Below are 26738 nucleotides of genomic sequence, written 5' to 3'. Positions count from 1 at the left end.
AAGTCATAGAATTTGCACAGCAAAAGAGCAGCAGCAAGTGCATATAAGGAGGACAAAAAGTGTGTACACATTTGGAGCAAACAGCATGATCAACTGGCGGCAACGCATGAAACAAGATGTGAGTTTCGTGGTTTGAAATGTAAGTTTCCGAACTTGGAAAAAAAAAAGTAGCTGCATATGTTTGTGATATGCGTGCTCAAGGGTACACAGTAACACAGGAAACGTACCAAATACGAGCACTTGCTGTGGCATGAAAGCAAGACATTTCTACATCGCACTTCAGTTTGAGTGAAGGCTGGTTACAGTGATTGATAAAATGAAATGGATTTTTAGTAGCATGTAGACAGTACGTCAGAACAGATTTTTAAAAAAAAATAATGTGTGCAAGATATTAAAAGAACCAATGTTAATTTACTTTCTGTAAAAGTAAATATTGAAATTGCAAGTGTTGGTTAATTTGTGCCTCTGTATTGTGCTCCTGTACGAACTAATATGCACCGAGTGTTCATAACGTAAACAGGGTAATATGTGGATGGGAGAAAGTGAGTTTGTAAATTTTCGGTAGCTATTAGACAACTTTAAATTTGATACTTTTATTACTTTCTCTTTCTTGCTATTTTCTTCCGCTTAACTTAACTGTTTGAAATGAAATTTACACCTAAAATTACTCACGAGAAAAAGGCGCAACATTTGTACGACCTGTGAAATGTCCGCACCTGAACTTTAGTAAAAAAAGTGCGGACATTACGTAAGCATATATGGTATATGAAGTGAATGTGCAGCTACTCAGCAAAATCAGAGACTGAATGTCAGTTCCAATTTGCTTTACTGTGACTGGTTGGTTTTTGTATTATGCTGGCATAAAGTTCAACAGGTAGAAGGGAAAGATTCAGCATAGTTTGTGAGGGTGTATATTTGTTAATAAGACAAAAAACAATCACTACATGGACGAATCCATTTCAAAATTTAGGGGAGCTTGTTCTTTGAAGGTATTGCAGAAGGGGAAATTGCATGAATATTTTTTTAATTTCCAAAACATGGTACTAAAAGGCAAAGGGAAAATTATGTGGGCAAATATGGTAAATGCGTTATTTTCTTTGTTTATACTTTGGGATTTTTCCATGATACCGACTTTTAATTAACAGTTATGAAAAAAGGTTAAATAATAAGCACATCTAGTAGAAGTAATAAATTTTAATAAATTTAGAATAATAATGTTTTAAATAAGAGGGAAATACTTCAAATGTAAAGTATTTTCTGTCATTTTATCTGTTTAAGATATTCTATGTCATATGGGTTATTTGTAATAAAACAGCTGCTGACATGACCAGCCACCTAAAATAGAAATATAAGAATAATATAAATATAAATATAATATAAAAAAGAAAAATGTATAATGCTTTTAATGAGTCTAGCTAGTGTGATTTCACAAGTCCAGCTAATACCTAATAATAACAGAGATAAAGAAATGTGTTTATTGCATAGCCTATTAATTAGTAATAGACAGATTAAATTTGAAGAAAAAATTAAATAGCTTATGATTCATGGAAGATAAAAATATTTTATATCAGGCAGCGGCAACACATTTCTTTTAAATGTCTGAGTTTTTTTATTAAATTTGAAAAACAAATATCTTACACTTTGCTAAGTGGCAACACATTTTTTTTAATTGGCAAGTTTTTTTATTAAATTTAAAATATACGTAGCGTATTTGGAAACTAAGTATCGTTTCATTCTAGCGCCGTTGCAGCGCTGTGGTAGGCGTCCCGCGCATGCACACTAGTCTTTCTTGTTCACTGACTTTCAATTGTCGACATTTTGGTTGCTCTATGTTGTGTTTTCAGTTTGCTGTGCACATTCAAATGTTTAAGACAATTAGTTCTCCCACTGACTGTGAGATTCGTGCCGTGATTAAATTTTTGAACGCGAGGAATATTAAACCGGCCGAAATTTATCGTCAAGTGACAGAAGTTTACGGTGAATACGTGATAAGTGATGGAATGGTGAGAAAGTGGGTAAGAATGTTTAATGCAGAACAAATGTCCACGCCGAGGCTCGGAGTGGTCGGCCTTCTGTTGTCACCGATGATTTGGTAAGGAAAGTTGATGAAGCAATTCATGAGAACAGACACGCTTCACAATGACAACTCTTTCAGAGGCATTTCCACAAATTTCACGTACTGTTTTGTTCGAAATTGTGTCTGACCGCTTGAATTATCACAAACTGTTCCCGATGGGTTCCAAAAATGCTCACAGATGTTCACAAAACAAAGCGACTTGGTAGTGCCCTGACATTTCTCACGCGGTACAGTGATGAGGGAGAAAACTTTTTAAACCAAATTGTGACTGGTGATGATACTTGGGTGTGTCATTTCACACCAGAATCGAAACAACAATCGATGGAGTGGAGACACACTCATTCTCCGAAAAAACAAAAGTTCAAAGTGACAATGTCATTACAAAAAATCATGTGCACTGTCTTCTGGGATAGGAAAGGCGTTTTGCTTACTGAATTTCTTCCCAGAGGTGAAACCATTAATGCGGCACGATATTGTGAGACTTTAACAAAACTAAGGCGTGCCATTCAAAACAAACGAAGAGGAATGCTCAGTAAAGGAATTGTGTTGCTCCATGACAATGCTCGGTCCCATACTGCTGGTGTCACTCAATCGTTAATTCAACAGTTTCATTGGGAGCAGTTCGATCACCCGCCGTACAGCCCGGACTTGGCGCCGTCCGACTATCACTTGTTCCTGCACATGAAGCGTGAGCTTGGTGGCAAGCGCTTTGGATCTGATGATGACACGAAAAATGCTGTGGAGTCGTGGTTATCGAAACTGGCGGGAGTTTCTTTGACAATGGTATACAAAAAATGGTCACCCGCTATGACAAGTGTTTGATCATTGGCGGAAACTATGTTGAAAAATAGTTTAAGACATGTATTTTCATGTAAAAATAAAATTGGATTCGAAAAAATTGTTCTGCTATTTTTTTTTTCAAAATGGTACTTAGTTTCCGGATATGCCGTAAATGTTTTAACACCTTGTAGAGTGGCTACACAATTCTTTTTCATAGCCAGTTTATTAAGCAAGAATTCATTAAAATCACACAAAGGCTGAAATAATTCAGAAACAGATTTAAAATTCTTGTTTTGAGGTGCACATGTTCGGGTAGAGGACTACACATATTCAAAATTTAGTGGTTCTAAGTGCTGCTGTTTTTCCTCAGTGCGGGGGATATATGTACAAATTCTTAATTTTTTAATATTAATGATGATAAACTTTCCATTTGGCTATGATTTTTAATAGTTAATGTTCTGTAAATAATTAAATCTTCTTCATCATTTGTTGAATTTTATCTGTTTTTCTAACACTTATCGTAGTAACCTCATAAAGCATTTTTTGAGAGGAGAGGCACGCTGAAAAATTACCGTTAACTCAATATCTGTTGCACATAATTTTTGCGAGTAAAATTGGTATTTTCTTACAAATATTCTGAGTTGTGTTCTGTATAAACTAGGCACTTTGTCACATGGGAAATTGATATTGTGCATACATTTTGAGATCTATGGAAAATATTTGATTGTGCTTGATCTTGGAACATGTTAAAACTATTGTGTTCAAAATTATATGTATTAAGTTCTATAAAATGAAATCTGGTCTAACTATTATCCAAATAATGATTTTTTTAGGTATCATATGATTTAGGACGCTTTTATTTTTTTCAAGAAAAATATAGAAAAGCAAGTGAACATTTCATTCGAGCATCAGACTTGTACTCAAAAGTAAGAACTCTTTAATATTCATTTATTTCATTCATGCAGTTTGTTTCATTTGAAATACACATATGGGTTCATACACCATAACAAAACTTAGTTTATGGATTTACAGTGCTTAAATGTGCTTACAAAAGTTTATTAAAATAAACATAAATTTGAATTCATTTTATCCATAACAGTCCATAATAAATATAAATTCTTATTATTTACTCTAAATTTTAAAACTTAGGCATGATGAAAATGTATTGAGATGTTTGAAAAAAATCCCCTTTATACATACATTGATCTTTGTTTAATTGCCTAGTTAGGTTTACATATCATATCATACATGTAAAACCTCTAACATCATCTGTATTTTAAAGGATATGTTTGATTACTGTTTCCTGCCCTTACAGCTAAAGACACCAGTTTTTTGTCAGCTGAATGTTTCTAAGCTTAAAGGTTTCTATGATGCCTGTGCTCATATTCTTGGCTACCAAACTTCAGATTCATCAACTCCATTAAAGGAAACTCTACAGACATCTGTGAAAGAAGGACATACTGTAAGATGCTTGAAAATTATCAGAAGTTTTTTCTAATAACTAAGCTATTTAAATTAAACAATTATACAGCAAGAATTAAATTCATATATTATTTAAATGTTTTCATAAATATTATATAAAGAAATATATTTTTCATGTAGAAATTATAATCTCTGAAAATCTCTCTGTGGTTAATTATTTAGGTTTTCATGTGCAGCTTGTACATTATCATTGACCCTAATTTCATATGTGTTTTAGTATTTCATATGTGCTTTAGAATTTACGTATAAAGAAGTAAGATGTATACTTCATTTTGTACTGGATTCTTTTAAATTTCGGAATGCAACCACAATGTTTAATTTGTATTAGAGATTCACTTCAGTGCTTATGTAATCTTCGGTTCCAAATTCTATTTGTTACAATATTTCTGAGGTAATTATTTATGTATAATTGTAGGAACTGAACAATTTATGATTTTTCAAGTTGTTATCAAATTTTTCAGTTTGTACATTTGGTCTCTTAAAATTTGCTTTGAGAATAAATCATATCCAGTTACTCATTTTAAAATATTTTAAAGATGCTTGGAACATGTGGATGTCTCTAAAGTGCGTTAATATTCCTGATATCCAGAACTATTGCTTTATCAAATATAATTTTATTGTAACAAAGCAATGACAAAATAACATTTTACTGCTTGCAAACTTTAGTACCTCAAGTCTGTGTTTATTTCAGTTTAATTCTGTTGACTATGATAAGCCATTCATTAAATTATATTGCCTGCAAAGCTTTGAGGAAAATGAATAAAAAATTGTCATAAAAAAGTTTTTAATCCGGAATGATCTATAATCTGGACCTCAAAGCTACAAACTTTCTGCGCATGCATAAACGCATAATGCATTTACGCATGTGCATAATACATTTACGCATGCGCGTTTAATGTATAACGGACGGTATAAGCTAAACTAAAATTATCTAATTATTTATTTCAGTTAATGCTGCAAATTGCGTTGTTCATTGATCTTCCAACTGGATCCGGCTTATTATTTTTTGCAGACTGTTAGAGCAATCTTATAAAAATTAAGCTTGAACTTTCGATTATGTCAAAAAGAGTTTCCAATTCTGGAGCTGACAAAGGATTTACAAAGCGAAAGCATGTTTCGATGTACCACTCCCGATAGTGAAGAAAGTGAAGAGAGGTTATTGAAAACGAAAAAATTTCAATTCCTAAGTTAGTCGGCATTCTTGACACAGCAATTACAGGACTTGAACAGTGGAACTGAACAAGAAATTATGTCTGTTTATAGAATTAAAGAGAAAGTATTAGCACAAAAAACGAAGCACTTACATTGAAAGAAATGTTTAATAAAGAAAACAAATAAATATTAAGTTTTTTTTTTTTTTTTTTTTGGTAAATTTTGATACCCTTTAGATCATAATTGCTCTTTATTTCATAAATTACGGTTTCATATTTTTAATTTTATAATTTCTGCATGCCATCTTACCAGATTTAAATTGATGATCTATAATCTGGAAAAACCCCTAATTCGGAATCGCCAAAGTCCCGACGAGTCTGGATTAAAGACTTTGTACTGTATTTAGTTTGGGAAGAAATTCAAATTTTGATTTATGAAAACTTTTTATATTCATCTTGTACAATATGCTAGTAACACAATACAAAAACTTTAAGGTATAACATGGGAAATACATGTAAGTGAAAATAGCAGCAAAATATAAATTTCTGGCAAAACGCCGAAGATACTTTTCCAAATGTCAAGTTCACAGCCTTGTTTGGTGGGGGTGTTGTTATTGTTTTGTAGTAAATGGTCAATATTTTAAGTCAGACTGACTATTTCCCATACTGATTTAAGATTCGATCAGTCTTCTCTTCCTTTCTGTAAATTAAACAAACTGAGATAAGCAAACTTTAAGCAAGAATTTATAGAGAAACTTGATAGTTACAATGATATAATTTGTATTATGCATATAACTATTGAATTATGTTTTAAATGTGTGCTTGTAAGAAATAATTTATATTTATTTCAGATATTATATTTATTCTTTTTTTAATTTATATATGTTGCATTTAAAGTATTCATAATGTGAAGATGTATTTTGTAAAATCATGCATTTTTTTCAAAGCATATTAAGCCTACTTTACTGACATTATCTCCAGAGAGAATTAAAAGATTCCAATTGTTTAAAATGTGATATCTGGTATTTTTTTAATACCTCAAGAATATATGAATGTAGGCTTATTATGAAAGTCAGTATATCTATGTCTCTTAAATTTGTGTCCATATCTCAGTGCTTCCTGCAGAGAAAATACAACTTAAGTTAATTAACAAACAAAATTATTCAGGAAGCTCATATTAAAATAAAATATCAAATATGTTTGACGTATTGTTATGTGCACACAGGTTCGTAATGGATTGAATGAACGTAGAACTGATGGTAGCTTGATTAAATGGATTTTTCCAAACGAAACACTGTAACAAACATTCCACAAAAGTACTCAGACAGTGCTTCTCAGTATAATAGAGACAATCAGTAGTTACCATTTCAAACTACTAATGATGTTAAACACAACACAATGCAAAGAGCAAAGCTTACATGATCTCTCAATACTCTGAAGTCAGCTTTGACTTGAAACTAAGAACTGATGCTCCCTCCAGGTTTATATAGTTTTCTGTTGGCTTCCGAGAAATCTCTAGTACCTTCCATTTCGTGAAATTACTGGAAGGCATATATGCCTCAAGTTGCATGTAAGGGCCAGATATAGTTACAGTTACATATAGGGATCAATCACAGTTAGTCTGTTACAGTACCAATTACAGTTATGCCAGGATCAGACCCAAATGGTCACCAAGATTGGCGACTCTTAACAACCAAACTTAGTCATGTAAACCATTGCCAGCTTGGAAATAACTGGATTTAGCAAGTTAGTCATTTGCTTCAGTGTTAAATAGACATGCCCGTATAATCTTATATTTTTGGCAAAGCTTTTCATCTCTTCAAACTTACTTCATGTTACATTATACAAAAGATACTACAATTTCATATATATTTTCACAAAAATGATTTACATATACAGTGAAACCTCCTTACAACAATATTTTAGTGACCAAATAAATATATTGTTGTAGAGAGGCATATTGTTATATCGAGGGCCCACATATTTTGAGCATTTAATAAGAGTTTTTTTTTTATTATTATTAGTTTAAGGTGCATAACATACTACTTTTAAGTCTATATTTAGAAGAAATTAATTTGTAAAATACTAATAATAGTGGTTTAAATACTAAAAAAATAAATAAATAAGATAAATTCAGAAAATAAGCACAGCAATATTCACATACCTGAAAACACTTTTTATTGAAAATAATCCAATATTTTTGTTTGTTTATGGATTTTTTTTAACTGTTAAGTTCACCAATACTGTATGCATTGAGTCTAGTGCACGAAAATGTTCTTCATTTGTCGACGGAAGGCTTGAAAAAAATGTCCGTAGAGAATTCACAGATTGAAGAGCTTCCTGGGATGACAATAAGGACTGCGATGGACCTGTATTATCATCATCATCAGTATCATCATCGTCTTCATCATTGTTTCCTATCTCATCAGTAATTTCAGAGAGAATATCTTCATCAGTAACTCCTGCGAAAACCATAAGATCATCATCTGCTGTTAAATAGTATTCTATACTAATTCCAAACTTTTTACCACTTGTTTCCTCAAGTTGGGATATGGATTTTTTGATGCACAAAACACATTCTTGATCATCTGAGAGATAATTGTCTATGGAATTTTCATCATTATCAGATTTCTTATCTTCCATAACACAAAGACCGGCCTTTTTCCAGCAATTCCGAATGGTTTTTTCTGTTACTTCCCACCAAATTTCAGCAATATTGTCACACGCTTCCTTGACATTTAGAGCTTTGAAAGGGTCGCCCATATCAAAAGGCTGTAAAATTGAAGTGCAATTGGCAGGGAAAAAAGCGATTTCGATATTTTGTAGCTTTGGAAATGACGTGTGAGCACCGCAGTTATCTATCAACAAAACGATTTTTTTCTTTCTCTTCTTCATTTCATTGTCTAACTTCTGTAACCATTCGGAAAAATATTTAGACGTCATCCAAGCCTTCTTATTTGCTTTATACTCTGGGAAGACTTTTCACGTTCTTAAAGCACCTTGGCTTCAATGATTTACCAATGACGAGACGTTGTATTCTATACGTTCCTGTGCTATTTGTACACAGAAGAACAGTCAGTCTCTGCTTTGATTTCTTCCCTCCATAACACTTTTCACCCTTGAATGCCAATGTTCGATCGGGTAGGAGTTGGAAAAACAGCCCAGCTTCATCTGCATTATAAATGTCTTCTGGAGCATACTTTTCTAAGATTTCTTTCATCTTGTTTTGCCGCCATTCATTTGCGTTGTTTATCGGGGCTGACTTTTTCTCTCCGTGAACTTCTTGGAAAGTTATTCCATGACGATCTCGAAAACACATTAACCAACCATTGCTAGCTTTGAAAGTTTCGTTCCCTAGCATTGCTGCAAATTTCCGTGCTTTTGCACATAATAAAGGTCCATTTATTGGGACATTTGTTGCTCTCATCTCTTGAAACCATTTTAAAACAGCAGCATCAATGTTTTCATTTGTCGCAACTTTCAGTCATTTTCGCTCTGGGTTAATTTCATTTGAAGTTACAGCATCTTCGATTTGCTTTCTCTTCTTTAGGAATGTTGCAACTGTATATTGCGATAATCCATGTTTCTTAGCTACATCAATTTGCTTCATTCCCTCATCAATATCATTGATAACGTTCAGTTTATCTCGAAAAGATAGTTGCTTTCCCCCTGCCATCTTAGGGAACAATATCGTGTGAAAGAAAGAAAAGTTTAAACCAAATGTTTCGTGTAGAACTCAAAATCGTTAAAAACTATAAAACAACCTTTGAACTCACTTTTCAGTACGTCACTTAACAACACCCCGCCTCCATCTCCCCCTGTTCCTCTAACAAAGGGCACTTGTTCTGTGACAAGGTGACCAGATAGGTCTAGATGTCCTTAAAACTTATCAGAATTCCAGAGCTTACTGGGAAATGAGACTAGGCATACATTTACACTTCACCCCCCCTCACCCACTCCAATTCCCAAAAGGGTGGTCTTCATCTGTTTTGAAATCTGAACAATAGCTATTTATTCAGGGATAAGTTGAATATCCACAATGAGTCTTAATAGACGGAAAATAACAAAAGAAAATGAAAAAAAAAAAAAAGCATTTGAAAATCAAAATATTATTATAAAGGGAGAAAATAATACTGAAATTTAGATTGAAAAAATCGTTTTACAGAGGTTTATTGTTCTAGAGAATATAGCAATATTGAGGGGAGATTAACATTAATTTATATGCAAAATCACCGGGACCACAAAACATTATTGTAGTAGAGGGAGTTATTGTTGTATCGGGTATCGTTGTAGCGAGAGTTTACTGTATACAAAATTCATAACATTGCCTCCTTTCCAAGGGTTGCATGTCCCAGGCAGTAATATCCTTGGTCAGAAAACCTTATTTACAACTAAGGCAAACCAATGTAATACTTAATCAATAATTAAATGCACAAATTTATATACATAGGAACATGCTCTTAGTTACTGTTTATGTTATATAAACTATGGAGACTACATGCTATCGCCATAGTAAGGGGCAGTGTGTCATAATGAACATATTTAGGTTTACAATTTGATGACTTGTAGATTTGAACTACAAAATCATTCAGAGGCTAACTTGTCATAATAGACACTTAAGGGACTAGCTTGTCATAATCAACGAGTTTAAGCTTAGAATTTGATGACTTATGGATCCAAACTATGGCATTGTTCAACCTGTTTAGAACTGTGTAAGGATCTTCTCAGGGGTGGCTGTAGTTCAGGAGAACGTCTTTCTCGTTGATTCGAATCCATAACCACATCCTGTCATCTTTCATAAATTGACATCTTGTAGCTCTTCTGTCTGCATATCAAGTCTTCATCTTGTCTGACACCAAACGGACTTGTTCTTGTGCAAAACTGCACATCATTTCAAATCATGCAATATACTCCTCAGGCGACGAAAGTGCATCCAGGGAGTGACCAAATAAGAGATAAAAACGCAAATGAAGGTCCTGACCCAAGAGCATCTGGGATCGGAAATAGCAGGTGGTCTCGTGGACATCACTGCAATAGGCCAGTAAGAACAGAGGTAACTTCTGGTCCAAGCCCTTTTGGTTTCTGAAAACCATCAGCGAGTGTTTGTTAAGAATGATTTGATTAAACCTTCCTACCATGCTGTATGACAGCTGATGTAAAGGAATCATTTGGATTTTATATATGCCAAGTACTCTACAGAGTTCTTTAATTACAGCCGAGATAAAATTCCTTCCTTGATCCGAATACAACTGAAGAGGCATTTCAAACCTGGAAATGTAATACTGTGTCACTATTACTGCTACCATGACAGCCTCTTGACCAGAGATATGATATTCTTCAAGCCACTTTGTGAAGTAATCAGTGACAACCAGGATGTATTTGTTGCTATTAGCTCTTCATGGCAGAGGTCCCAGAATATTAAAGGCAATGCATTCTAAAGGCGCTCCTTCATTGTAACATTGCACCTTGCCTCGACTGCGTTTCTTCAGTCCTTTCTGACTTGCACAGGCATCACAAGATTGGCACCACTTTTGCATGTCATCTTTTTCATTACTCCAATATAAACGTTCTCGAATTTTCTGCAAAGTCCTCATTATTCCAAAATGGCCTCCTATAAGGCTGCTATGCAGTTCTTCAAGGATATCTGGGATCTTGGAAGTATCAGCTGCCATCAAAAAGTCTTCTCCTCATCCAATTTGAATTTTCGGTATAAGATGCCATTTCGAATATGGAATGAGTCTCAGAAAGCCCAGTATTGTTTTGTCGTAGGCCATAGCTTGAAATGTCCTGCGAGGTAGGTCTTCTGTTTGAAGACTCCATTAATTCAATTATAGGTTTAATATCACCATCTTCCTACTGGTTTCTCCTGACTTCTTCATCACTCTATGGATCTGGGTCAGATAATGTTGAAATTGTAATCTGATATCCAGTCAGGTTAACCAGTTCGTGTTTCACTTCAACTCTGGAAGAATATCAGCAGCTTTCTGGGCAGGGTCCTCTAGACAGGGCATTAGTGTTTCTGTGTAACATTCATTTCCTTTGATCGATAGATGTGTCATATTTCTGGAGTTCCTGTATCTATCTGGCTATTTGGCCTTCAAGATTCTTGAAATTTAAAAGCCAGGTCAAAAATGCACTATCTGTACATGGAGCTGTAATTTTCTGCCACAGAGGTAATGATAGAAATGTTATATGACTTTAACTATGGCAACCAACATTTTCTGGCAATACAGTAATTCCTCTCCTGCTTAAGTAGACACTAGCTCCCATATGCCATGACACATTCTTAACCATTTATTTCTTGGGACAGAACAACACTGGTATTCTGATTGCTCGCATCCATGTCAAGAATAAATGGTATCTCGAGCAGAGGATACATCGGAATTGTCTCAGATGTTGAAGTCTCCTTCAGTTTGTTAAATGTATCCTCATATTATATGGTCTACAAAAAATGTTGATTGCTCTTTCTCAGCTTGCGAAGGGGTCTTGCACTCGAAGAAAAGTCCTTCAGAAGTCTGATATGCAAAGCCCCAGGAAACTTCTTGGACAATTTTGGAGCATCTCCAAGCTTTAACTGCTGCCACTTTTTCTGGATCCGTACACACACCTTCAGCTGTATTGACATGTCTGAGGTAAGTTACATCTTGTCTGAACAATATACATTTGGCTGGACTTAACTTTAGATTGACATCCTTCAACTTCTGAAGCACCTTCTTAATATTTTCCAAATGTTCTTCAGTAATTTTCCCAACACTGATGATGTCATCCAGGTATATCAGACAGGCTTCGTGGGAAAGACCTCTCAGCATGGTCTGTATGAAGTGTTCGAATGTTGCCGGTGCATTACATAATTCAAACAGGATCGCTTTGAACTGCCAAAGCCCTTTTTCAGTAATAAATACCATCTTTTCTCGGCCATCAGGCTGTATCTCGAACTGCCAGTGTCCACTCTTTAAATCAAACTTCAAAACCATTTGATTCCAGAAAGTGTGTCCAGAATGTCGTCAGTTCTAGGAAGACAGTAACCGTCTTTCTTTGTGATGTCATTTATCTGATGGTAGTCAATGCAAAATCTAGTCAAACCATCCTTCTTTCAGATCAGAGCAATAGGAGAGGCTTAAGGACTTGCTGAAGGCTTGATAATTGCCTGATCTTTAGGAGGTTTTCTACCCTCTCCTGTTTACTAACAAGTAGATATCTTGGATGTTGCTTGATTGTTGGATGATCTTCTATATTATTTCTGTACTGAGCCAAACTGGTTTAACCCTATGTCAGAAAATGATCTTGAAATTTTTTAACAATGAATTCGGCAGCACCCCTTTCTTTATCGCTTAATTGTGCATTCTGCAATAGCTCCGATATTAGGTTCTCCGAAGATGCAGATTCTGGGCGACTATTGGTTCATTTACCACAGGTCACTGAAGTACATGCTGCAAGCACTTTGCCTTATCAGTTACATTGGCAACTCAACAGGTCAACAAGTGCTGAGGCTACTAATACTCCTTTCAAGCTGTAAAAGAAGTAAAAATTCTGTTCTTGCTGGTAAGAGTCCAAGAAAAAATTTTATTTTCTTAGAAAGTCCAATCCACAAGTATCCACGAGTATTCAAGGATCTGTAATATCTGCCACATATGCCATTATGATGGTAGGTGACACTTCCAAACATGATTAACATTCAGTTTACCATCATTTTTTGATTTTATCATTAGACTTAGTCTGGAGGGAAATGCAGAGCATCATCCAGAAGAGTTAACATTCTAATCATTGAGCTAGATCTTTTCTGATGATGTTAACATTGGCTCCTGTATTTGTGGTTATATTGCAGGGAACTCTTTTAATATGTCCATGATGAAGAGTCCATTACTGCTGCCACTCATTACAAAAATCTGAAGTAGTTTAAAATATGGTTTTCATTGAGGGTAAATGGGGCTTTAGATTCATTTAGATTTACTGTTATTTTGCCTGAAGTTGCCATTTTAATTAAAGGCTATGAGCTTGCTAAGATCACAGCAAACATTTGTTAATGAAATCTCTGACAGACATTATCATCAGGTATAAAATCTTTTCAAAATAGCAGATACTTTGGATGCAGATAAATAATAAGCTGAGGAATGTGAAGCCGAATGTACAATGTTAGGAGTTAGTCAGAAATTGTAAAGAAAATGTGCATCTGCCTTATCACTCTAGACTCGCTCATAGCACTGTTGAAAAGAGAGACTGCACCTATCTGCAAAAATTGTAATGCTTTTGTAAATATATTTAATATTTTGAGTGCCTTCTTTATCATGAAATATCTTGTTGGCAGTTACCTTAAATAACTTATTTGGGTAAAATTCTCATTCCATTATTTTTCAGTTTTAAAAACTGCAAAGTTTAATAGTTCAGTCTGATATTTGTTTCTTATGGCATTTGTCATTAGTGAATGTAGTTTCATTGTGTGTAAAATTATTTTATTCATATATTGTTTTATCTTATGATATAAATGCAGATGGATTTGTCATATCTACTAATGTTCAGTTTTTCACATTTTTAGTAATCTTTACCTTTGTCATGTCTGTGTCCTCGTGCGTATACCTCAGTCCTCATGTATATGCCGCAGTATTACTCATGCATATATCTCAGTTTGAAATCAAGGCTTTAGGATGAAATAATTATTATACTTCCCTTATCATCATTTTTATTTTAAAGTCTTTAAGTTTTTTGCAAAATCTTATCATTTATAACATTTGATTTATGGATCTTATGACACACCTGTGATTGGCACAGAATAACCCATGGTTTTTCTGCCATAAAACCTTGATTGGCCATCTCAGAAGCTATGAATTAAAATGCCAAATTAGAAATTAATTCTTCTGATTTTACATAAAAATGTTATCAGAGGTATTGAGGAAAATCCTGATGCAAGAAAAAGACTTTTTGAAAATATGGCATCCTTTCAAACATGGTATCTCTCATTTTGGTGGACATACATAGTATTTTGGAAATGCATCAGTACAGTTCAGAAAATGCAAGGAGTTAAAGAAATGTGTCTTGTTTGCATAAAGAAGTAGCTGTTTTAAAATTACTTCAATGTTACAGGAATCAAAAGATGTAATACAGTAAATGATGCAGCATTAGAGAAATAAAGACTGCACAAAATTGTTGGACAATAGGAGGTTTCTTACAAGTGCAAGATAGTTTCAAAAGTAGTAATGTAAGATGTAGGATTATTTCTTCCAACATTTATAAATATTTCAAAAGACAAGCAAATTATGGAAAGTATTACAGTATGTCTGTGCATATTAAAAAACTGAAGGAGAAAAAGTATGCTAGTGTTTGAAATATGAAAATCAGTTCAATTTTTAAATGTGTGAAAAATTGTTTGTGGACAAGACTTCATGAAATTATATTTCTTAAAGGAAATATATTCTTAATATATAGATATGTATTTTATTGTTTAATCTTTGAATTTTTTTCAGAGGACCATAGAAATTTTTAAAACTGACAATTTAAAACGAGAATTGCCATTATCTCTTAGAGATGCTGTAGAACTGAGTGTTCTACAAGAACATGAAGGGTGAGTACTCAGTCTTTTTTCCCCATTGGATTTGTCTATGCTTTTATTTTTAGTAATTCAAATTAAGATGAATGAAGAAGAATTATTTGATATTCTGATTAAAAATAACTGTTTTATGTTGTTTGATAATTCTGATTATTAAATAAAGCAATTTATCATTCATATCTGAATCCATAGTCTGAACTTTTACATAATCTTAAAAGAAATTATGCATGCATGTTTTGTATCATTTGATGGTTAAGAATTATTTCCAATTTTGTTATGACTTGTTAATGATAATCTTAACAGTTGAATTGATTAAGTAGCTAAATATTAATGTAAAGAAATCTTTATAATAAGACTAGCTATAATTTCAGATGACTGTAGTCTTCTGTAGAGGTGGTTGCCTCGGAGAACACAATTACCAATGATGCTTAGTTCTAATGTTTATTCACTTTCTTAGAAATACTGATAATGATGGGGGAATTTTATTGTAAATCTGGAGTTCTATCTCTCTGGAGCTCTGAACAGGTTTGGGGATTTGGATCTGTGTGAACTTTTGAACAGGCTATGGAAATTTTTATGCTTTTCTCAGTATAATTATTATAGTGCTCCCTATGAAAACAGCTCCTCGTGGTATTATGTATTTATATGCTTTGCAGCAATCGTTTATTGCATGGTTTGAAAAAGTTAGCTGCGGCTTTGATTTCCTTAAATATTGAGACTTTTTTCTGTTTCCTTCTCATAAGGCAAAAATTCTTTTCTGTCCCCCCAACTTATGTAGGAATACTTATGAAATGTTGTTGCTGTTGTTGTGCAACAGTGAAGAGACAAATCTGTTCAAACAGTTGTAGAAGATATTAAGAATTTATGACCTTATGAATAATAAATCTTATTGCTTTGTAAAGATAGTGTAATTTTTAATACAATAAATTTGTAGCATTTCTTATTAATTTTACCCATCTCAAAATTATTTTTTAATATTTCTTAGTAAAATTTCTTTCCTTTATGCATATTTTATGAGGAAGGAAAACAAAAGGATACCAACATTCATTTTAGATATACATTTCTAATTAAATTTATTAAAATGAGGTAGAAAGTTCCATGAAAAAAGTTTTCACATCATGGGCAGAAAATTTTCATGAGTTAAAGTGAAGTTTCATGAGAAGTTATGTGAAAATTCCATCTTCCTGCATGTTCTCTTTAGAGCAAAAGTTTCAATTAATTGTGCTTTAGTAAGCTAACTTAAATAGATATATATATACCTTTAGAAGCAAAATTAACAGTAATACAGTGAGCAGATATTTTCAAGGGAACAGTTGTAAATTTTAACAACAAATGCTGTCTTCTCCAAGATAGTAACATTACTTATTTAAATATAAGCAACATTAATTCTATAGCTATCCTCTAAATTTTTTCTCAAAGTTCTTATTGTATTCAAAACTTCTAATTGCTTCAGGGTGTTTGTAGCTAATGAAAGCATAATGTTTCATTCATTTGAATTTTACTCTTTCTGAGGTCCATAAAGCATAATTTTATTTTTGTAAAACCATCCTTCCTTCTGTTATAGGAAAGTTTCAGGTATTTTCCTTGGCTAATTAAGAGGATAAAAAGAACTGCATTAGAAATTGTAGCATATTATTAGATGGTATTCTGTTTGAATTGCAAACTTGGGAATGCATCAATATAACATTAAGTAAAAAGCAAAATATGCCATTTAAAACTTAATTGAGAAATTCATTTTTATAGCCTTTTAAATTTTTAATATCCTAACTTAGATAAATTTAATAAATTGTTTAGTATGCATAAGTTTGTGTAACAGTTTTGCTGATTAAACAGTCTGTTGCTTGTTAAAATTTATGATATTCTTTTTGCATTCAATGTTATAATTGTATTTTGTTTGCTTAGGTGTGAGAGGTTAACTGCTGCTTTATTTAAATTGTTTAATTTTGTTTATGTAAGCAGCACCAGATCAAAGGGAAGGCTGTATGAACAGCTGTATAAGAGCTTGGCTTAATAAGCTGTCAAATTCAATAAAGCTGGCAAAATTAATTTGAATGAAAGCATAACTATATTAATCTCTTGGTGCTTTAAAAAAACCACTATTGACAGCCATGCAGGTGCTCACGATAGAGAAATGTGTTTGTCTATCTGTATGCTCTTCTTTTGCTTTTTGAAATATATTCCTGTAAAAATTAGCAATGCTATAGATTTATTCTGATGTAGTAACATTATTGTAAAGATGTCAGAATTTATTTTTAGGAAAACAGATTTGCTACTGTACATTGTATTTTCCAATGCCATTAGACGTACATTAAGTGGAGAAGTTATTATTAGCAATTGGAATACATTATTCAAATCACACGAAGAAAAATCATCATTAATATTGTGTGAGGTAAGCAACTGTATCATTTTATATTGTGGTGGTTGAAAGATTTTAATTTCTGCTTTGACATTTTGAGATTTACTCATGCATATTTTTTCAGTTTTTCTCTATTTCTGCATTTCTAAATCAGTAAGAGAATTGAAGTGTAATTTATTCAGCATCAAATTGGAAAAGAAACATACCAGTATAGATTTAAAGCTAGACAAAAAAAAAAAAAAAAAAAAAAAATAGCCTTAGTATGTTATTTGACTATGCCAAACTAAGGTTGATTTTTTGCTAACTTTGCATTAAATGTTTTTAGCTCATGTTTCAGTGTTTGAACATGAAAGTTATGTAAGTGTAGTTTAAATAAATCAATCATGCAGCAATCTTTTCTGTCTTCTTTCTTTCCTCCCCTCCCTCCAAATTGGTTAGAAATTTCTCGCAATCATGCAAAAAGCAACTGAGTTTTCAAAATAGTTGTGAACATTTTATCCTTATTTAAAAATGAGTTCTTGGATAATCTTACATTCTCCTTTTCCTATCATAATTCATTAAATTGAACTTGGATAGGTAGGACTAAAATTAAAACTTACTATTTGAGTTTTACTTTGTGTTAGATAATTTACAATCAGTACATTAATAGTTAATTATACTGAGTTTACGTTAATTGAGCAGCTAATTCTTATTAATTCTTTTCATATTTTCATTTATTTTTTACTCTGCTTTATTATTTATAAATGAGTATCATATTTTAATATATGCAAAAATGTTTTCATTCATATATGAATTTATAAGTCTTGATAGTAATGGAAATAACAGAGGCTCAAATGTCAGTTCAGTATTTCACATTCAGTGAAGATTGATTGTAATGAATATGAGCACATTGTTTGTAAAAGTATTTACACTCAACCAATAGTGATAAAAGGCCTGCTTAGCTGACATCTCTGTTTTTTATGCTTGACATTTTGACTATGAATTAACATTTTTTTAGGAATATTTTTTGCCAGTTCATTGACAAATATGTATTTTACAAGTTATTGTTTGAATACATTCCTACTATTTGAGTTTCTGACCATAAGGTCTTCCTTGATCAAAGCGTAAAGATTTCAAAATTGTTTCTTTTTTGCAAATGAAAAATTATATTACATCGAAAATTACTTTCACCTTTTTAGGATATGAATTTTTTTGTTATGCGGTGCTAAATTTGGCAACTTCTCAGCATTTTGAGGATTTTTAAATCAGTGTGTATTTGAGATTTTGGATGTGAACATTTGTGAATTTTTCAACAATTTTTTTGATGAACATAATAACATTGGTAAATGTAATTCAATGTTGCTTAAGAAATTACATTAAAATAAAACAATTTTGTTTTCTTCTGTCATATTTTGATTCTGAAAACCAAACAGATAAATAAATGCTATAAAGTGTAGTTTCCAAAATTATTCTTACCAAAAGCAAAAAAATTGCTACAATAATTTTAAAACTAATTTCATTTCTTGTATATTTTTTTGTAATAAGAATTTTTTCCTGTGTAATATTTTCAGAATACTCAAATGTGTATCAGTTTTCTCAGTAAAATTCTAGAATTATTTTTGTTAACATATTTGTCTTCCCTTTATTTTCTCTTCTTTCACTAGCCATAAATATGGAAAAATGGAAATGTGGTTCTTATTTTATCACATGGATAGGTAGAAAAGAATTTTTCTATTAATAAAGAAAATGAAAACTGACAGTATAAAAAATTCATCTTATATGTCTCTGTGCACAGAGCTGGTGCTAGGCATTTACCACCTGGTGCAATCTCTGTGGTTCTTAAATTCTGCTGTCCTGTGCTTCCTTAAAGTCTAACAATTTTGCCATCCTTAAATTTTGTTGTCCGCTGCTTCAATAAATTCTAAAAATTCTGCCACATGGCTCTGGTGTCAACCTTAACCATATATCATTTCATAGTTACTCTCAATATTCATATTGTTAAAGAAACAAAATTAGCAGTTTCTTCTATACATTCTTAAATGCATGCAGTTTTTTTAGAATAATGGAAATCTTTAATTAAATCTGAAAATTCTAAAGAAATCTGTCTGTTCAGATCAGTGGCTCTTTCTGTCTCTAAGCAAGCAGGAGTTGTTAATTATGATTTTATTTTATATTTTAATCTGTATCATTTGACATGATATTTGAATAAACCTGTGGACTGTGTGAAACGAGGCATAAAAGAAGGAATAAAACTAATTATTAGTAAAATTTAAATGATATATATCAGTGACGATAAATGATGATTAAATTATATGTCTGTAAAATATATGGGACTATTATAAGTGTAAATGTTGTATTTGATAAATTGCACAATGCTGATTTTTTTGGATTTTGTTCTGCAATTATATTAAATATTAGATTATGTTTAATAACAATGTGTCTTGTTTGTAAATCTGTTTCATTCTTAGAGTGGTATTAGAAGTTCATGCCTAGATAATTGCTTTAATTTATTCAGTACCTATTTCTAGTAGGTCCTTAATTTTTTTTTTTTGTTTTTTTTTTTTTTTTTGTTATTGGACTTTAAAATCCTTAGAGGTACTTTAATCTCTATGTGCAGAAGTGTGTATAAACCCTGAAGTTCAAATGTGATTTAATGTTAAGTTACATGAATTCCATAATTATGCTCTTAAATTAGTTTATTTGAATATAACAATGCACATAAGAGCCATCTGTCCAAGTGGAGGGAAGCCTTTATGTTGGATTTGCTAAGAGAAACTTACTTGTATTCATAATACACTTGGGTAAAATCATGAAAACCAAATGTGCAACCAGCTTGTTTGCCTGGGATCAAACCATGGTCAAGCTCCTTTTATTTAGCAGTCTAAACAACTCAGCCATTAGTAGTGCCTGTTGTTGTGTATCTGAAATTCCAGTTTGCACTGTATTGACTTTAATGCATATTTTATATATATATGAGTAATTGTTTTATTTTCTTAAATATGTTATTTACTTTTTGTGAGCAATTTTTATAAATTTAGTGCATAGCTATTAATTATGGGTGTAAGTGTTGTTTTGCTTCCTGTTACAGTTGCTGAAAGATGTTATCCCAAGTTCTACGCCTGATATGAAACTTTACTTGAAGAACTTTGCTAGGTACTATCTTAAAATATAACTTTATGCTAAAAAAAAGAAAAAAAAAAAAAAAAAGTAGTTGCATTAGATATGTTAAGTATCTGATTGTGATTTTGATGTAGGAAAAAATTACCTCTTTAAGTGCTGTAACAACCTGTTTTATTATAAAATTTAAGTATATGACTAAATAAAGCATTTTCATAGTGAGGCAAAAATACCTAATTTAGAAGTTTCCACTCATATAATTCTAAAACTGTGTATGGAATTTTTATTCACTTGCAGAAGGAGTTTTGATTAAGTGCAAAAAGTTAAAAGTGTTATAATGTCATAGTAATTTTGTGATAAATTAGTGAAAAAAAATTATACACCACTGTATACATAAATTTATATTTATTCATTATAATACCCCCAAGAAATGTTTTTAATTGAATGTTGCGAACTGTAATATTATTAAAAACAAATCATTTTTACAGTTCTAATAAAACAGTTGCCCTTACTTACAAGCTATTCCTCATCTTAATGCTTTTTAATTTTTTTATTACATATAGAAAAAATACTAAAATTGTTTAAAACAGAATTAGATTTTTTATATCAAACAGCAGATTGACTGTACAAATGAATTTTTATGCTATACATAAATTTAATGTGCGTTTAGCCTTTATTTACTTTACTATTAAATATAGATTCATGAGGGGAAAAACTGTGTGCTTTCATATAGGAATAGTTGGTGAAAATCATACACATAAAAAAGCAAGTTAATAATGTAATAGTTATACATAATCATTAAATAATAGTGCTGTTAAACTAGTTGAATCAGTTAATTAAACCATGTATTAAAAAAAGAAAGTTTCAGATTTTATATTACTACCAAAGGAATGTTTTTTTAATGTTTTGTATGTTACTTTTATTTATTAAATATAATGTTCTTCCCTCTGAAACCATAAAATCCAATTCATCAGCAATATCACAGAATAATTTAAAAAGAGGATATCTTTAGAAGTTCCAGTACACAGTCTCGCGAGCTGAAGATAATTTTTTCCCCCTCTGTACAATGTTGCCATTGCTCTCTTTGAAATCGTTGAGTTTTTTAATTAAGCATTTGTTAAACTTTTACAAAATATGAAATAGATAATAAAACGAATTCTAAATTTCGGCGGCCAGATGCCCATATTTGAGCAAAGGACTACTTTATTCAAAATTTGATGTCTCTAGGTACCGTTGTTTTTACACAGTGAGAAACATACACTCATCCAGATTCTTCATTATTTAATTTCTGTAAATATAATGCAGGGCTCTAATGTTTGGTGGCAATAATTTGAAAAGTGAAACAACGTTTATAGTGAACCAATGCAAAATGCCAACACGAAATTAATAGCCCTTCTGGCCAGATTGTCCCCTTGGGCTAATAATTATGTTTAATCAAACTTAATATTAAAATTTGCAAAACTCAATTATGTTACTATTTTTCATAAACACTTTTCAAGATGGATATGTATCTTCTTGAGATTTTTACTATCTGCTGCATTGTTTATAAGCTGGCATAAAATTGCTTAAGGTCATGTGGAAAGTGTTTTCTTAGGACGTGCATGGACGCATTTACTTTTTAACAGTATACAGCCACTTGTATAATCACTTAGCATAATGTTGGTACATTCTGCCTTTGCTATTTATGCAGTAAAAATGTTGTGGAAACTGTGGGTCACCACTGTGTTGAGTGGCTGAAGGTAACGCATCTGATTCCGTATAATGTTTGGTGCATTTGTAAGGTTGCATAATACTTACTGCATTTTAAACACAAAACATGTTCGTTACAATTACGGAAAGCTCTTTACATATATATATTATTCATGGATAGCATAGAACAGTTATGGAAGTGAATTATAGTCCTCATGACATGAGAAGCTTGCCAGGGAGGTCCTCTCTAGTCAAGAGTTCAGGAGCCTTCTGCCGTGTTATTCCACTGGAAAAAATCTTCAGGCTGAATTTGCCGTGCCTCCTTAATTTTTCAGTGATATTTTTCATCCTCTGATTTGTTATATCTGGAATGATATCGGAGGAATAACAAAATCAATGGTTTGTCAACCCTCCTCAAATCGAGAGGCTTTGGTGACAGACACGGTGTAGAACGTTAAAATCGCTTGACTTGTCATGAAGGTATGTCTCTTGCACTATCAACTGGAATAAATTATTGTATCTGCGATGTCAGAAACATGTCGTGTGACACATCATAAAAGCTTGGAAACATGACTTGCGGAAACTGCACGCACGGTTTTTACATCTCTGTGTGGTCCGCCGCATTGTGTATTTTAACCCGCGAGCACGTGCGCCAAAGTTATGAACATGAGATGACACGCTGGGTATGTCATATCCGAAAGCAATTCACATGTTTTAAATTACATTAATGATATAAATTTTAGTATAAATGTGAATTAACATAAAGAACAATGAACTTTAGAATATTTTAAAGAATATAATAATTGATGTACTTAACTTACAATTATTCTGCACATGGCAGATTGAACACATATGCTCCATACAAATACTGATATAACATTTCTCGTGCAGAAACTGTGTCTTTCTGTCCTTGTTTTTAGGGCTCTCAGCTTCGCTTCTGTAAATTTGTTTCATCTTTTTAGATGGTGGTTCCATGTTGCAATCTCCTGAAATTATTTTTCTTTTAGTTTCAAGGGGAGCATGATTTATTCCCACCATTGATTTGAGTAGTCTTCCACTAACTTCAGTCCTAATGGTTTGAGAAACGAAATCCTGTTTCTAAACTTAATTGGCTTTTTTTTTTTTTTTTTTTTTTTTTTTTTTTATAAAGTACTGCAACATTTAAAATCAAGGGGAAAAAAATCACCATAGGTCACCATTTCGATACTCTAGCTGTAGAATATGCTGCTCCCATTTCATCTACAACAGCTACTGCTCCTTTGGTTACATTATGAAATGAAATAATCTCCGGCTTTTTTAGTACTCCAGTGGTTTTGTCAATTTTATTATCGTTGTACATAGTTGATTGTAGGATAACATTTCTGTTTTTCTTTGGTGTATAAGAAACAATCGTTGTTTCTTTCTGGAAACCAAATATTAAAGAATATGTTTCCCATTTCTTCATTAGAAAATCTGGCGGAATTTCTCTCTTATTCTTACAGTTCCAACGATCAATTTTCACTTAAAAAAACATCCTAGAATTGCACAAACTAGACATTGCACACTGCCTTAAATTTGTCCATGTACACATCAATCTATTTTCATTTAAATAAAATCAAAAAGGTAAAACAAAGTAAAAACTATCATGGTAACCAGAAGTGATGTTTCATCACCAAACTTTTAAAAAAATTGTCGCTATTCTAAGGGGCACCCAATTCTACACTAGAGCCGTTATTTTCTTCCTTAGTAAGTCCTGAGATAGTTGGCATCCTATATACCAATTATCTGCAGTCAAATTCCATCCAAAATTGTACAAAGTTTCCATCAAACACTTTACAATAACGCTTGCATTGTTATCAAACTGAAACGGCCCCTCTGGCTGCTGGCGGGCGTATATTTCCATTTTCCATGTTTAAAACATTCTGGAATCAAGCAGTACAAATATTTTTATACCATATTTGGCTTTTTTGGGGAGGGTGTTGTATTTCCTGCATGAACATCATCCCCTGAATGGTTCTAATTTTTCATCATTTGTTACATATTCACCTACAGTATAGGCTTTCTGACAGTTCTCGATGAATTTTTCAAAAAACTGTCTTGTGGGAGCGAGTTTATCCACATCTCTTCTACTCGGATATCATCAAACCAAAGGCATGTAGGAAAGGGAATCGCTTGCAGGACATTGTTTTTTGGAAAATATCCATTCTAGTTCCATCTGTTCCCACAAATCTTTTACATTGACGTGAGAGGATTTGTTAACACCAATACAAAAGCCCCAAAAGTGGATTCATTTCACATCCATTTTCTTTGCATCACGCTCAAGTACAAAAAGCTCCTGAATGGAATCTATGTAAATATTTGTACATTGAACTATCATTTCTATCTTGTCTTTGTCAATGAGCAGAGACCGGGTATCCTATGGTGCTGATGCATCTTTCGAATAACCAGCATATCCTGGAATTTTGAAGATAATGTTTTTAGAGCTAGTCCTAATATTTGTTCGGAATTTGTTTTTCTTCCATATCGGGCAATTTTTACCAACATAATTTTCATCATTTGATTGATTTTGTAATTCACTATCTAATTCAGTGTCTGTATCACTGTCTGTTGATGAATTTTGATGGCTGTTGTATTCTTCACCTATTAATTCTTCCTCCTCTTCCCTAAACAATTCATCATCTGTTGAAATGGTTTCAAGCGTATTTCTCAACCTTGCCATTTCCTTATCATAACTTAGATGCCGTGCCATGCTGACTGTCTAAAAAAAGGAGGATGAAAATCTGAGAGACACGAGAAGGCGTGCGGGTATCACATACCCAAATGCTACAATTCCTAGAAAAGTATTCGAAGAATCACTCCACGGACTTCCCACCTTCAAGAATGTGACTTTGAACTCAGCTTCAAAAGGTTTTGCCCATTTCCAGGAAAGGGATTTGGAGATAAAGGGCAAAGAATATGCCCCTGGATATAAGATACCCAGCGTGCGTGGTCGCAGGTTAATAGCACTGTTTTCAACAATAACAGTACATGTGTTATTCTTAATAATAATATGTATTTTAATAAACAATAACAGTGTTTAACAATAGCAATGTGTGTGTTATTGTTAATAATAATGTGTATACACATTATTAATTTAATACACATTATTTATAATTTATTGTGTATTAAATTACATATTATTATTGTTAATAATAATGTGTATTAAATGTTATTAAATTGCACATTTATTGTTTAACAATAAATGTATGTTTTAATAACAGTCCACTTTTGGGAATTTAACTTACTAATAACATAATAACTTTGTTATTTCATCTTTGTACTGGAGAGAAATTTTCATCACATCTTTTATATTTACCACATTTGACGGCATATAAGATGCACTTTTTTTCCTAAATTTGGTCTCAAAAAAGTTACCTGCTTCTTATACGTGGAGGGCACAGGTTAACTTTCAATACTGAATGCTGTTTTTAGCCCGGATAAAGGTCTAGACACACATATCTTTTTCTATATCTGCCATAATTATTTTGCGCATGCGTGAAATATCTTTCGCCAAAAAGCGCCAAAGCTTGAAGCTGATGTCAAAGTTTGAACAGGTTCGACGGTCACATTACGTCTATGGAGCCTTTCCTTCTTTACATAGAGTTTCTTTGACTCAACCGACACACGTGTCGGTATCGGTGCTACTCTGTATAAACGTGTCGGTATCAGTGCTTAAAACTATTTGTTTTAAAAAAATACCCTGGAAAATATGACTACAGGAAACAAGAAATTAAGCTATACAATTCAGTATAAACTAGGAGTGTTAAACTACGCCAAAGTGCATGGAAACAGAGCAGCAGCAAGGCATTTTGGTCCACCACCTACCGAAAAAAAATGATACGTACTTTGCGACTGCAGGAAGATCAACTGAAAACTACTAAAAAACAAAAACATAACCTTCAATGCCCAGCTCCATCTTGGCCTGAACTTGAAAATGCCGTAAAAATGTGGGTGATAGATAAGAGGAAATCTGCGATAAGTATTTCAACTAAAATAATAATCAATGTGGCCAAAGGATGCGCAGAAAAACGGGGGAATCAAAACTTTTCAGATTCTGAGGGCTGGTGCTACAGGTTCATGAAAAAGTAAGGCTTATTAATGTGCACAAAACAACTATTGCACAGAAAATGGCAGCAGATTACGAAGAAAAAATACTAGCATTTCATATGTTTTTTATAAATGCACGCAAGAGCACTTCTTTTGAGCTCAGTCAAATAGGAAATATGGATGAAATTCCACTCACATTTGATGTACCATTCAACAAGACTGTAAGTATTAAAGGGTCTAAATCAATAACCATAAAAATCACAGGTCATGAAAAAACCCGATATACGGTAGTTCTAACATGTTGTGCTGACAGCACAAAACTACCGCCATTTTTCATATTCAAAAGAAAAACTCATCCGAAAGAAAAACTTCCTACAGGTGTAATTGTTCATGTTCACCCGAAAGGCTGGATGGATGAAGCTGGAATGAACTGTGGTTACAGAACGTATGGGCGATGTGACCTGGTGGACTCTTAATAAAACCCTTTCATTTGGTTTTGGA

The 26738-nt window shown here is 32.6% G+C and overlaps 1 protein-coding gene across 2 annotated transcripts in view; it reads left to right on the top strand.

The window, feature by feature from the left end:
• The window catches only part of IntS8 (integrator complex subunit 8), a 112011-nt gene that overhangs the window by 60505 nt on the left and 24768 nt on the right, over window positions 1-26738 (top strand). For both annotated transcript variants that reach the window (XM_035362037.2, XM_035362038.2), the window contains 5 exons: window positions 3691-3783; window positions 4173-4319; window positions 14949-15046; window positions 17288-17420; window positions 20455-20519. In XM_035362037.2, the coding sequence (XP_035217928.2) occupies window positions 3691-3783; window positions 4173-4319; window positions 14949-15046; window positions 17288-17420; window positions 20455-20519 (536 nt within the window). The remainder of the gene's footprint in view (window positions 1-3690; window positions 3784-4172; window positions 4320-14948; window positions 15047-17287; window positions 17421-20454; window positions 20520-26738) is intronic.

This window comes from Stegodyphus dumicola, chromosome 6 (genome assembly GCF_044657685.1).
Source record: "Stegodyphus dumicola isolate Sdum_Otavi_A_Nest chromosome 6, ASM4465768v1".
NCBI lineage: Eukaryota > Metazoa > Arthropoda > Arachnida > Araneae > Eresidae > Stegodyphus > Stegodyphus dumicola.
The sequence above is the reverse complement of the archived record's forward strand: the minus strand, read 5'-3'. Positions and strand labels throughout refer to the sequence as shown.